This window comes from Perognathus longimembris, chromosome 17, assembly GCF_023159225.1.
Source record: "Perognathus longimembris pacificus isolate PPM17 chromosome 17, ASM2315922v1, whole genome shotgun sequence".
Classification (NCBI taxonomy): Eukaryota; Metazoa; Chordata; class Mammalia; order Rodentia; family Heteromyidae; genus Perognathus; species Perognathus longimembris.
The window spans coordinates 41,015,736-41,027,553 of record NC_063177.1 but is presented as its reverse complement, the minus strand read 5'-3'; the positions used below and the strand labels follow the sequence as shown (position 1 = coordinate 41,027,553).

The window sequence follows — 11,818 nt, the reverse complement described above, 5'->3', positions numbered from 1 at the left end:
AATTCCACGCACGCATACAATTTACCCCCCACCACATTTACCAAACCTTTTCTCTTCATAGGTTGGTACAGGGATGGAAGGCTGACTAACACAATCATTAAAATATGCACATACAAAAAAAATCATTAGAGATTCTCAATGTGTGTGTGTTTGTGTGTGTATGCGTAAAGGGGCTCGAAACCAAAACCTTTACATTTGCTGACCTAGTCCACCCTGACCACTACAAATGCCAGATCAAATCCCCGGCGCTCCGCACGATGGAGGGTTCTCCGGGCATGCGCAGTGGGCCCGTGTAGCGCGACCCGTCAGGCACTGCGGTAGGCGCCCCGGGCGCTGGCAGGACCCTGGCCCCAAGATGGCGGCGCCCAGCGAAGAGGCCGCGGCAGCCTCCGGGGAAGGCGATGGAGGGGGCGGCGGTTTTAGATCGTGGCTGGACGGACGTTTGGAGGCGCTGGGAGTGGACCAGGCCGTTTACGGCGCCTACATCCTCGGCGTCCTGCAAGAAGAAGAGGAAGAAGAGAAGCTGGATGCTCTGCAGGGCATCCTCTCTGCTTTCCTGGTGAGTTGCCCGGACCCATTCCTTCAGCCTTTGACGGCGACTGAGAACCTCCGGCGGTGTTTCGCGTCCTCCTTTCCGTGCCGGGTGTCCGTGCCTCCGAGCTCCGGGCCGGGGGAGAGGCGTTACGTCCCCCTCCGCGTCCCCGCCGGGCTTCGGGCCGCGTGGTGGTTGCAGGTGTGGAGGGAGGAATGGCTTTCGCGGATTCCGAGGAGCGAGGCCGGTCCGGACGCCTGTGGGAGGGCCAGAGAGCGCCCCCGAAGGCACTGAAGTACCTCCGTGAGTTTTACCACACACACCTGACACCCTATTCTATTCCCACCCGCTCAAATCGTGCAGAGGGAGGAATGACAGGCTCTTGGAACGGTCCGCCCCTTCCCGAGGTAGTCACTCGGGGCTGTCCTACGAGAAAATTCTGTTGGAAGTTCCTTCTCGGTTCCTATTTTGGAAGTGAGGTTGTGGGGGGGACGTCCTCAAGCTGGTAAGCGGATGGTCAAGGTCTTAACACAGTAGGAGGAACTGTAGCAAATGTGCTTGTTCTTTTCCAATGTTTAGAAATTTAGTATTGGGCTGATTGATGGTAGAGGACTGCAAACACCAGCCAGCCTAGCAAGAATGAGGCCCTGAATTCAAACCCCACTGTCGCAAAATCAAAAATAAAAAAGGAAAAAGAAATTTTGTAATCATTGGCATGAGAGGGTGAAGATGGAAGATAGGAAGACAGATCTGTTATTTATCTTTTTAGAAGCAGATTCTATAACTCAGAAGCGTGTATTACAAATTGTATTTTTGTAATAAGTGACCAAGATGCTTTTCCAATGCATTGTGTCCACTTCCTCCACCTCGAACACACACAGTTAAATTGGTTACTGTAGATAAGATTGGTTACAGGTGTTCTAAGGTAATTCGATGAGAAACAGAGAAGCCACATTTTGAGAGGTCAAATTGGGAGTCTTTATTGGAAAGTAGGGGTCTGCAGGTGGAACTCCTGTCTCAAAGACTTGCAGCCCTAGCACAAAGCTTTTAAAGACAAAAACCACATGTTTGGGTGGAGCACCCAAGCCCAGCAAAAGCAGATCTTACATGGGAAGTAACTCAGGTACCATCAAACCCTTTCCAGCTAGAGGAGTAGCTCAGGAGTCCACTTAAACTTTCCATATAGTCAGTATGCCTCAAACCTTCCACAAAGGGAGATAGTCTCAGAGTAAGGCTAAAGAGCATGACATTTACAACTCAATGAATGGCCTTTCTCACCTCTAGGCTTTTCAGAGCTGGGTGGAAAGCCCCCCACCACCCAGCAAGGCACCAGAATGACTGTGAGGAGTTACTTAAACCCAGCCTCCTTACTTTACTTCACAGGTACTTGTCCAACAAGTTCCTTTTTTTTTTTTTTTTTTAAGTTGTGGGGCTTGAAGTCGGGGCCTGGGCACTATCCCTGAGCTCTTTGTGTGATAGCGTTCTATCATTTTGAGCTATAGGCCACTTCCAATTTTCTGGACTGCAGTCCTCAGATCTCAGCCTCCTGAGTTGCTAGAATCACAGGCATGAACCACCAGCTAGCTCCCAGATAGAAATTCCTTCAAAATGCAAGCTCAAAAATAAAATTTACTTGCATCATTACTAAATACTATACAAACAAGTTGTTTCTGCGTTTGTGACTTAGAGATCTTGGAAACTAGATTGGTCCTATGAAAGTTGCCAGGCCATCAAAGACTTTTAGCATCTGTCATAATGAGTAGGTTTGGAGAATGGGATCATTATCATTAAAATAAAATTTCAGTGGCTATTAAAGAGAAAAAGTAAGATGAATAGATATGAATACACATACTTTGTAGAGAGGTAGAAGATAGAAAGGACATTTTCAAGAGCAAAAACATTTTGTGTGTGTAGGGGCAGATTCTAGGAAAACACACTTGATAGAAATGCAGTTCATTGATTTAGGTACATGCTGTAATATTAACACTAGTGTAGCTGTCTCACATGCCTTTGGCAAGAACCTCAAAGCCTGCTCAGGCAAGACTGGCCTATAAATGGGAAAGTTTGATATAGCTTGTGAGAAATTGTTGAAGTTCAGAGGAAATCCAAAACAATGGAATTGATTTTTCTCTTGGACCCTACCATGGCAAATTTTAAAGGAGGAAATTTTGAATAAGGGACAAGAAACTTGGGTTTTTAAAGCTTCCATAAAGGAATTGTATTTTAAAACAGTACTTCTTGTTACCAGCTTATAGCTAGTCCTTTCTATGGTGTTACTACCTAAAGCTATGTGTTTGTGGATGAAAGGAAATGTATTTGTCAGACTCTTGTTAGACAAGGCAAAAATTATCCAGAGGGGAAAAGGGGGAAATGAGGGAAGAGGTAACAAATTGTACAAGAAATGTACCCAGTGCCTTACATATGAAACTGTAACCCCTCTACATCACTTTGACAATAAATAAATAATTATTCAGAAAAAGGTTATCCAGAAACAGATTTGGCTCTTTATTTTATTTTTTGTCAGTTGTGGGGTTTGAACTCAGGGCCTGGGCACTGTCTCTGAGCTTTTTTTGCTCAAGGCTACCACTTTGAGCCACAGGGGGCCACTTCTGGTTTCTGGTGGTTAATTGAATACGAGTCTCACGGACTTCCCTGCCCAGGTTGGCTTCCAAATATGATCCTCAGATCTCAGCCTCCTGAGTAACTAGGATTACAGCTGCAAATCATTGGCAGCCGGCTCCAACATCATTTTTGATCTACCATGCTGGAGGAGGAGATTGGTGGCATGTAGAATATGTATGTTGATGTAAAATGGACAAAGGGATGGTTGCATAGGTTCTCATTTATCTCTTCTGATAAAGATATATGTCAGCAAGCTCATAGATATATTGCAGCATGGAAGCTAATAAACCTTGGAAAATATTTAGTCAGCCAAGGAAGATTTTACAAGGACAATTTTGGTGTAGCCAACAAATTTTTGCATTGAAAGAATAAGGAGAAAGCTAGGTGCTGTTTGCTCATGCTTATAATCCTAGCAACTCAATGGGTAAAGATCTAAAAATCACAGGTTTGTTTGTTTTTGCCAGTCCTGGGGCTTGAACTCAAGGCCTGGGCACTGTCCCTGGCTTCTTTTTGCTCAAGGCTAGCTAGCACTCTGCCACTTGAGCCACAGTGTCACTTCTGGCTTTTTCTATGTATGTAGTGCTGAGGAATTGAACCCAGGGTTTCATGTATATGAGTCAAGCACTCTACCACTAGGCCATATTCTCAGCCCCAATGATCACAGTTTGAAGCCAGCACAGGCAGGAAGATCCATGAGATGAATATCTTACTCAAAACCCAGAAATAGAGCTGTGACTCAAGTGGTAGAGTGTCAGCCTTGAATGAAATAACTAAGAAACAGCACCCAGTCTGAGTTCAAGCCTCAGTACCAGCATAGACACCTCCCATCCACACACACACAAAATAAGGAGAGAGGTGGAAAGGGAGGAAAGAAAAATTGCTAATCAAAGGGCACATAGTTTCTTTTTTCTTTGTTTGTTTGTTTGTTTCTTTTTTTTTTTTTTAACCTTCCTAGGGCTTAGACTCAGGGCCTGAGCACTGTCCCAGGCTTCTTTTTGCTCAAGGCTAGCACCCTACCTCTTGAGCCACACCACCACTTCTGGCTGCTTTCTATATATGTGGTGCTGAGGAATCGAACCCAGGCCTTCATGTATGTGAGGCGAGTACTCTACCGCTAGGCCATATTCCCAGCCCAGGGCACATAGTGTCAGAGATATAAGTTTTAGCAATCTGTGGTACAGGACGGAGACTATAATAAACAGTAATGCATTATATATTTTCAAAACTCCTAAGGCAGTAGATTATTCCTCATCGTAAATATGTAAAACTATCACAGTGTGCTGGACAGTGGTGGGTCATGCCTGTAACCCTAGCTACTCAGGAGGCTGAAGATCATGGCAGCACAGGCAGGAAAGTCCTTGAGACTGTTGTCAGTTGTGGGGCTTGAACTCAGGGCCTGGGTGCTGTCCCTGAGCCTCTTTATGCTCAGGGCTAGAGCTCTACCACTTGAGCCACAGTGCCACTTCCAGGTTTTGAGTGGCTAATTGGAGATAAGAGACTTATGGGGACTTTTCTGCCCTGGCTGTTTTCAAACAGTGATCTTCAGATCTCAGCCTCCTGAGTGGCTAGGATTACAGTTGTAAGTCACTAGCGCCGGGCTTCCTTGAGACTCTTATCTTCAATTAGCCACCAAAGTCAGGAAGTGGAGTTGTGGCTCAGTGGTAGAGTTCCACTTGAACAAAACTGGTCAGGGCAGTGCCCAGGGCCTGAGTTCAAACTCAAGAACTGGCGTGCTCTCTCTGTCTCTGTCTCTCTGAATGGAGAAGACTTTCCTAAGTTGGTGAGGATCTTTTCTGCTAGATTTTGGGAGGTTGGATTGGCTGCTTCTGACCTTAGAGAGAAGCACTCTGATGACTCCCAAACACTTCCAAGATTTCTTCTCATCTCCAGCAGGTGGAGCTGTTCCTCTTCATAGGCCTTTCTTAGGTTAGGGTTGTGTTTCAAGATTCTTTCAGGAAACTAATTGGTTTAACATTTCCAACTAGGAAGAAGATTCTCTCCTGGACATCTGCAAAGAGATTGTGGAACGATGGTCAGAAACACAAAATGTCATCACCAAAGTGAAGAAAGAAGGTAGAGTTGGTATTTCTGTATCTAACCTCCAAAAAGCCTATACCTTTCAAGCCGTTGGGGAGTGATTCATTCTTCCTAAGGTAATTTACATTGGTACATAGCCAACAGCTTGCTTTATCTTTTTGCCAGTCCTGGGGCTTGAACTCAGGGCATGAGTGCTGTCCTTGAACTTCTTTGTGCTCAAGACTAGCACTGTGCCACTTGAGCCACAGTGCCACTTCCAGCTTTTTCTCAGTAGTTTATTAGAGGTAAAGAGTCTCATGGACTCTTCTGCCCTGACTGGCTTTGAACTTCGATCCTCAGATCTCAGCCTCCTAAATAGCTAGGATTATAGGCATGAGCCACCATTGCATAGTTTTCTTTTTTCTTTAGCATTTTTCCATTTCAGCCTGACCACAGACATTCTCTGTTCCTAGTAACATACATGATAAACAATAGCTCAGCTCTATTATTCTCACTTCTAATCTTTTTCATGTTCTCAGTTCAAACTAATTATGACTGGGATTTTGCTTCATTTGACTTAATTCTTCATCCTTTTAAAATATAAGAAGAGCTAGCACCACACTTAGAGCCACAGAACCACATCCAGTTTTCTGGTGGTTAGTTGGAGATAAGAGTCTCATGGACATTCCTGCTTGGGCTGGCTTTGAACCATAGTTCTCAGATCTCAGCCTCCTGCATTGCTAGGATTACAGTCATGAGCTACTGGAACCTAGCTTTTTTCCCCTTAGTTACACGGGTAGCTGATTGAAGATTGTATCCAGCCCGGGCAGGGAATTCTGTTAGTTTCTTATCACCAATTAACCACCAAAAATAAAAGCTGGAAGTAGAACTATGGCTTGAATGGTGGAGTGCTAATCATTAGCACAGTTCCCAGGCCTTGTTCAAGGCCCAGTACCAGCACCAAAGGGAAAAAAAAGGCAGTAGAGCTTCAACATATAATCCAATTGTAATCAGAACTACTCTGAAGAGAGATGTAAGCCCTAAACCCTGGCCTGTACTGCTTTTCCTTGGCTTTCTCATTGGCCTGTGAGGCGTGTCCTTTGAGTTCCAGACTTCTAAGGAGTCCACCTATGTCTGGGTGGAATAGTGGTTCCATAGCAGTGCACTCATATAGCTTTGTGTCCCCCTTCTACCACCTCCCAGATGAAGTGCAGGCCATCGCCACCTTAATTGAGAAGCAGGCACAGATGGTGGTGAAACCCAGGATGGTGTCAGAAGAGGAGAAGCAGAGAAAAGCTGCCCTGCTGGCCCAGTATGCTGATGTGACAGATGAAGAGGAATATCCTTTCAGGAGCCTCGTTCTATAAAGGGGGGTTGGTTATGGAGCTTGAACTCAGGGCATAGGTGCTGTCCTTGAGCTCTTTTGCTCAAGGCTAGAGCTCTACTAGTTTGGGCTACTGTTCTACTTTGGGTTTTCTGGTTGTTGATTGGAGATAAGAGTCTTACTGACTTTCTTACCCGGGCTGGCTTTGAACTGCAGTCCTCAGATCTCAAGCTACCTGAGTAGTAAGGATTATGGGGGTGAGCCACCAACACCCAGCTACTAAACCAGAAATGTAGTGGTTTACAGTGACTTTTGGAAAGTGGGCAGTGCCTCTCTCTACCTTAATTTTCGTTTCTAAAATGGCAGTGATATTGAGTCCATGAGAATCATGGTTCAAATCCAGCCTGGGAGGGAAAGTCTGTGAGATTCTTATCGCCAGTTAATCCTCAAAAAGCCAGAAGTGAAGCTGTGGCTCTAGTGCTAGAGTGCTAGTTATGAGCCAAAAAGATGAGTATGAACAAGAGGTCCTGAGTTCAAGCCCCAGTACTAGCACAGAACAAAAGAGATGAATGGGCAGCCAGAGACATTCAGAAAGTTAGTGCCTGTCCCTAGACTAGAACCTTGATGCTTCTGAGTAAAAGTTACCCTAAAAATTAGGGCAGCTTAATCATTTTATATGACCACATGGTTAAAAGGCGAACCCCCAAGAATTAATCTGGAATTTGAGTGGGAAGTGTACAAAAGAGTTGTTAGCAGGGGTACGTTTAATTCTTGGAGAACTTGAAGTTATTTAGGAAATGCTCAGCTTACTGAGCCTCCTTGAATGAAGTATGTGGCACATTATATACTGGACATCATCCCAGAAATGTTGGCTGTCTCATTACTAGGAAAGAATTCTTTGAGTGCTTTGGGGCTATTTTTTCTTCTGGTTTTCCTCATTTTTTTTTGTCATAGTTGGCAGTATTACAGTTCCAATGACAAACATATTAGTTCTTAGGCTAGAAAAGATAACTTTTCTTCTCCTGTACTTTGGAAAAGAACTTTGAGTGTGCATGTGCATGCCTGCATATTTACATGAGCACTGGTACAATGATTTGAACTTAGGACCTTACATTTGCTTGGCTTCCTAGTTCACAGTTGGTGTTATACTACTTGAACCATGCCTCCAACCCGACTTTTGCTGGTTAATTATAGGTGCACTCTCATGGATTTTTCTTCTAGGGTTGGCTTTGAACCTTCATCTTTCAGGTCTCAGCCTGATTTCTCAACATGAGTCTGCCTTTCCTACCAATGTCTGTCTCTCTTTTTTTTTTTTTTTTTGGCTGTCACTGGAGCTTGAACTCGGGGTCTTAGACTCTCCTTGGCTTGATCCATATATCCACTTTTAGCTTTTTCTAGTGTCTGTACTGGAGCTTGAACTCAGGACCTATCCCTTAGCTTATTTCACTCAAGGCTGCTGCTCAACCGTTTGAGCCACAGCTTCACTTTTGGAATTTTGGTGGTTAATTAGAGACGAGTCTCATGGTCTTTCCTGCCAGGGTTAGCTTTGAACCTCTATTCTCAGGCTTCAGCCTCCTGAGTAGCTAGGATTACAGGTATGAGCCACCAGTGCCTGGTTCCATGTCTTCTCCCTATTCCCCCCATAGAATCTTTCTATGTAGCTTGAAATCCTTTTGCCTCTGCCTCTTGAGTGTAGGAATTATAAACATAGTGCCATCATGTCTGGCTTACTCATGTTTATTGGTTGTATTTTAGTGCCAGGTCGGGGTATACAGAACATTGTTTTCCATCTAGTTTTCCTTAACATCATTCACTGAAGCAGATGAGAAGGAGGATTCAGGTGCCACCACGACGAATCTTGGTTCTGACAAATGTATCCTTTCCTGGGTCTCTCTCCATCATTCACCACCGAATCTTGGGAATTCATTTTTGCTTTTGCATTGATAAGGTCTCCATGCCAACATTGAGAGCCCGTTCACAGCACATTCCCAGACAGTCCATTTGTTTTCAAAGAAAACCAATTAACAAGTACTCTGAAGAGATGAGCTTAGAAGATAGGTTCCTAAGGGAAAATAAGAATCTCTACTGCTTGTATACAGCTGGGTTGTCTGGCCCTATGAAAATAATTAAAATAATGTTTTGTCTTTTGTCAAATTTTTTCCAAATTTTAGAACAAAAACACAAAGATTGAACACTTCAGACTAAAAGTATGAACATATTGAAATATGTATTGAGGAAATTTCTTATTAATGAATCACTTTGACATACTTTCTAGGGGAGTTACGTTTAAAAATCCACCTCAAAGGTGAGGAGGGAGACTTGTTTTTGGTCTAGGTGCTCTTCCACTGAGCTCCACCTCTAGCCTAAGACTCACTGAATATTTTATGGCCTAAAAGCAGAAAAAGGTCATGGTTAGAATGGAGAGGTGGAGTGCTGGTGGCTGAGGCCTATTCCAGCTCTGAGAATTTCAGCTCAAAGCCAGCCAGGGTAGGAAAGTTCTGTGAGATTGTCTCCATATAAACTGAAAGTGGAGCCACAGCTTTTCTGAGTAGTTTTATTGGTGATAAGAATTTCCTACCTGGGCTGGCTTTCCTCAGATCTCAGCCTCCTGAGTAGCTAGGACTACAGGCGTGAGCCACCAGTGCGAGGCCCTCATTTAACTTTTAAAACAAAACAAAACCTGGAACCAGGCAGTGGCTGACATCTATAGTCCTAGCTTCTTAGGATGAGATTAGAAGGATTGAGGTTGCCTGGGCAAAATGTTCCTGAGATCCACCACTTAATAAACTGCATATGTTAGCATACACATCATCCCAACTATATGGGAGGCATAAATAGAAGCACCAGCAGTTCAGGCCAGTCCAAGCAGATCTTATTTGCAAAAAGATCTGGAGGCATGACTCAAATGATAAGGTTCTTGCTTAGCAAATGCCAGGCCCTGATTTCAAACCCCAGTACTGTAAAAAGCAAACAAACAAAAAAACAGCTAACAAAACCTTATTTTTTTTTTTTAAGTACCAGTTCTGGGGCTTGAACTCAGGGCCTGGGTGCTATCACTAAGCTTTTTTGTTCCAGGCTAGTTCTCTACCACTTGAGCCACACCTCCACTTCTGTTTTTTTTTTTTTTTTAATTTATTTTTATTTTTGCAAGTCCTGGGGCTTGAACTCAGGGCTGAGCACTTTCCCTGAGCAAACCCTGAGCTTTTTGCTCAAGGCTAGCACTCTACCATTTGAGCCCAAGTGCCACTTTTGGCTTTTTCTCTTTACATGGTACTGAAGAATTGACCTCAGGGCTTCATGCATGCTAGGCAAATACTCTACTAATAAGCCACATTCCCAGCCCCTACTTCTGAGTTTTTAGTAGTTAATTGAAGAGTCTCATAGACTTTCCTTCTATGCTGTCTTTTGAACTGAAATCCCCAGATCTCAGCCTGGAATCACAGGCATAAGCCACTGGGTCTGGAAATAGAGCTGTGGCTCAAGTGGTAGAGTGCCAACTTTGAGCACAAAAACTTAGGAACAGTGCCCAGCCCCTGAGTTCAAGCCCCAGGAGGCAAAAATAAGAATAAATAAAATTTAGTTAACTACAAATGAGAAGTATATTTAAACATTCTATAATAATATCTTTAGGATTTCCCATTAGACAAAGGTAAATACAAGTTTTATTATTTTCTAGTAAGACTGAGGTTTGAACTCAGGTCTTCAAGTTTATGAGGCTGTGGCTCTTATCACTTGAACCATGCCTGGAGCCCTTTTCCTTGCTTTTAGTTATATTTTAGAATGAGGTCAAGATTTTTTTTCTCTGGGGGTGGCTTGGACCATAATCCTTATACTTATACCTCACTTTTTCCATGGGTAGTCTTTAACTTTCATTCCTTCTGATTTCTGCCTTCTGAGTAGCTAATAATAATTTTTGACAGTACTGCAGTTTTAACTCAGGGCTTTATACTTGCTAGACAGGCACTTTACCACTTGAACTACTTCCCCAGCCATTTATTTATGTATTTATTTATTTATTGCTTTAGTTGTTTTGAAGTAGGGTATTGCTTTTGCCTGGGGCTGGTTTCAGACCTCAACCTTACTGTCTTTAATTTCCCAAATAGCTAGGTTCACAGGTACGCACCACCTATACCCATGTCCAGCTTCTTGAGATGGGGTCTTGTTTTACCTAAATAGTCTCTGAACCTCAATCCTCCTGATACATTTGGCTCCTGAGTAGCTGAGATTACAGGTGTGAACCACCATACCCAGAAAAAAAGAGCATTCAACACTCATCATGTAGAGGAGATAGTCAGAATGAGAAAAGAACAGTGATTATGACCTGTGGAACTTGTACTTTAATCCCTTAACTCACCAGTAGCCCTGTTCCGAAATACCAACGTGGAAGATGTTCTCAATGCTCGGAAATTGGAGCGAGATTCACTTCGAGATGAGTCTCAAAGGAAGAAGGAACAGGACAAGCTACAGAGGGAGAGGGACAAACTAGCCAAGCAAGAGCGCAAAGAAAAAGAAAAGAAAAGGACACAGAGAGGGGAGCGAAAGCGATAACCTTGGCTTACTCTATTCTTTCCTCCATGAACTTGATCAAATGGAGGACTGGTTGGGAATATGTCTAAAAGCAACGAGAAACCATTGCGAAATGATTTCCCAAGGCATTTCTCCTTTTGTTATAACATGGTCAAAAGGAAAATCATAATAACTTTTAATTATAAAATGTGCCAAGTTTTGGTGATGTGGGCAATCAGATTATTATAGTTACTGTCTGTACCAAAGATCTGGAATCTTATTATTGCAGTCCTGTGCATTTGGCTTTTTTTTTTTTTTTGCCAATCCTGGGGCTTGAACTCAGGGCCTGAGCACTGTCCCTGGCTTCTTTTTGCTCAAGGCCAGCACTCTACCACTTGAGCCACAGTGCCACTTCTGGCCTTTTCTCTATGTGTGGTGCTGAAGAATCGAACCCAGGGCTTCGTGTACACGAGGTGAGCACTCTTGCCACTCTTTCCACATTCCCAGCCATGCTTTTTTTTTTTTAAAGGTCTTCCCTCACCTTGGTTAAATACCATGATTCAGAGAGGTAACAATTACATATTTTTCTTCTTAAAGGAGAGAAACTGATCACTCTTCTGAGATGAAAAGTGTAGTATAAATTGTGTCAGAAGCAATATTTACCCTCTAAATCTAGTATTTTATAGCCCAAATAGAAAACTAACAAAAAGTTTTACTGGGATCCAGATTCTATGTGGCATGGCAGCACACTAGAAAAATAGGAAGAAATTATTTGTGAGTGTTCTAAGTCTGAGAATTAAAAAAAAAAAAGCCTGGGC

General features: G+C 43.3%; 1 protein-coding gene across 1 annotated transcript; it reads left to right on the top strand.

Moving 5' to 3' along the window:
* The first annotated feature begins 262 nt into the window (after positions 1-262).
* Positions 263-11,240, top strand: Ccdc43 (coiled-coil domain containing 43). The gene is made up of 5 exons (XM_048365986.1): positions 263-559; positions 5,140-5,227; positions 6,374-6,509; positions 8,309-8,367; positions 10,855-11,240. The coding sequence occupies exons 1-5, from the start codon at positions 356-358 to the stop codon at positions 11,040-11,042; spliced, it is 675 nt and encodes a 224-aa protein (XP_048221943.1). The 5' UTR covers positions 263-355; the 3' UTR covers positions 11,043-11,240.
* Positions 11,241-11,818: the final 578 nt, after the last annotated feature.

Coding starts and splice junctions, on each gene's coding strand:
- Ccdc43 (XM_048365986.1), top strand. CDS start 356: ATGGCGGCGCCCAGCGAAGAGGCCGCGGCAGCCTCCGGGGAAGGCGAT. Junction 560..5,139: donor GCATCCTCTCTGCTTTCCTG/GTGAGTTGCCCG, acceptor ATTTCCAACTAG/GAAGAAGATTCTCTCCTGGA. Junction 8,368..10,854: donor GAATCTTGGTTCTGACAAAT/GTATCCTTTCCT, acceptor ACTCACCAGTAG/CCCTGTTCCGAAATACCAAC.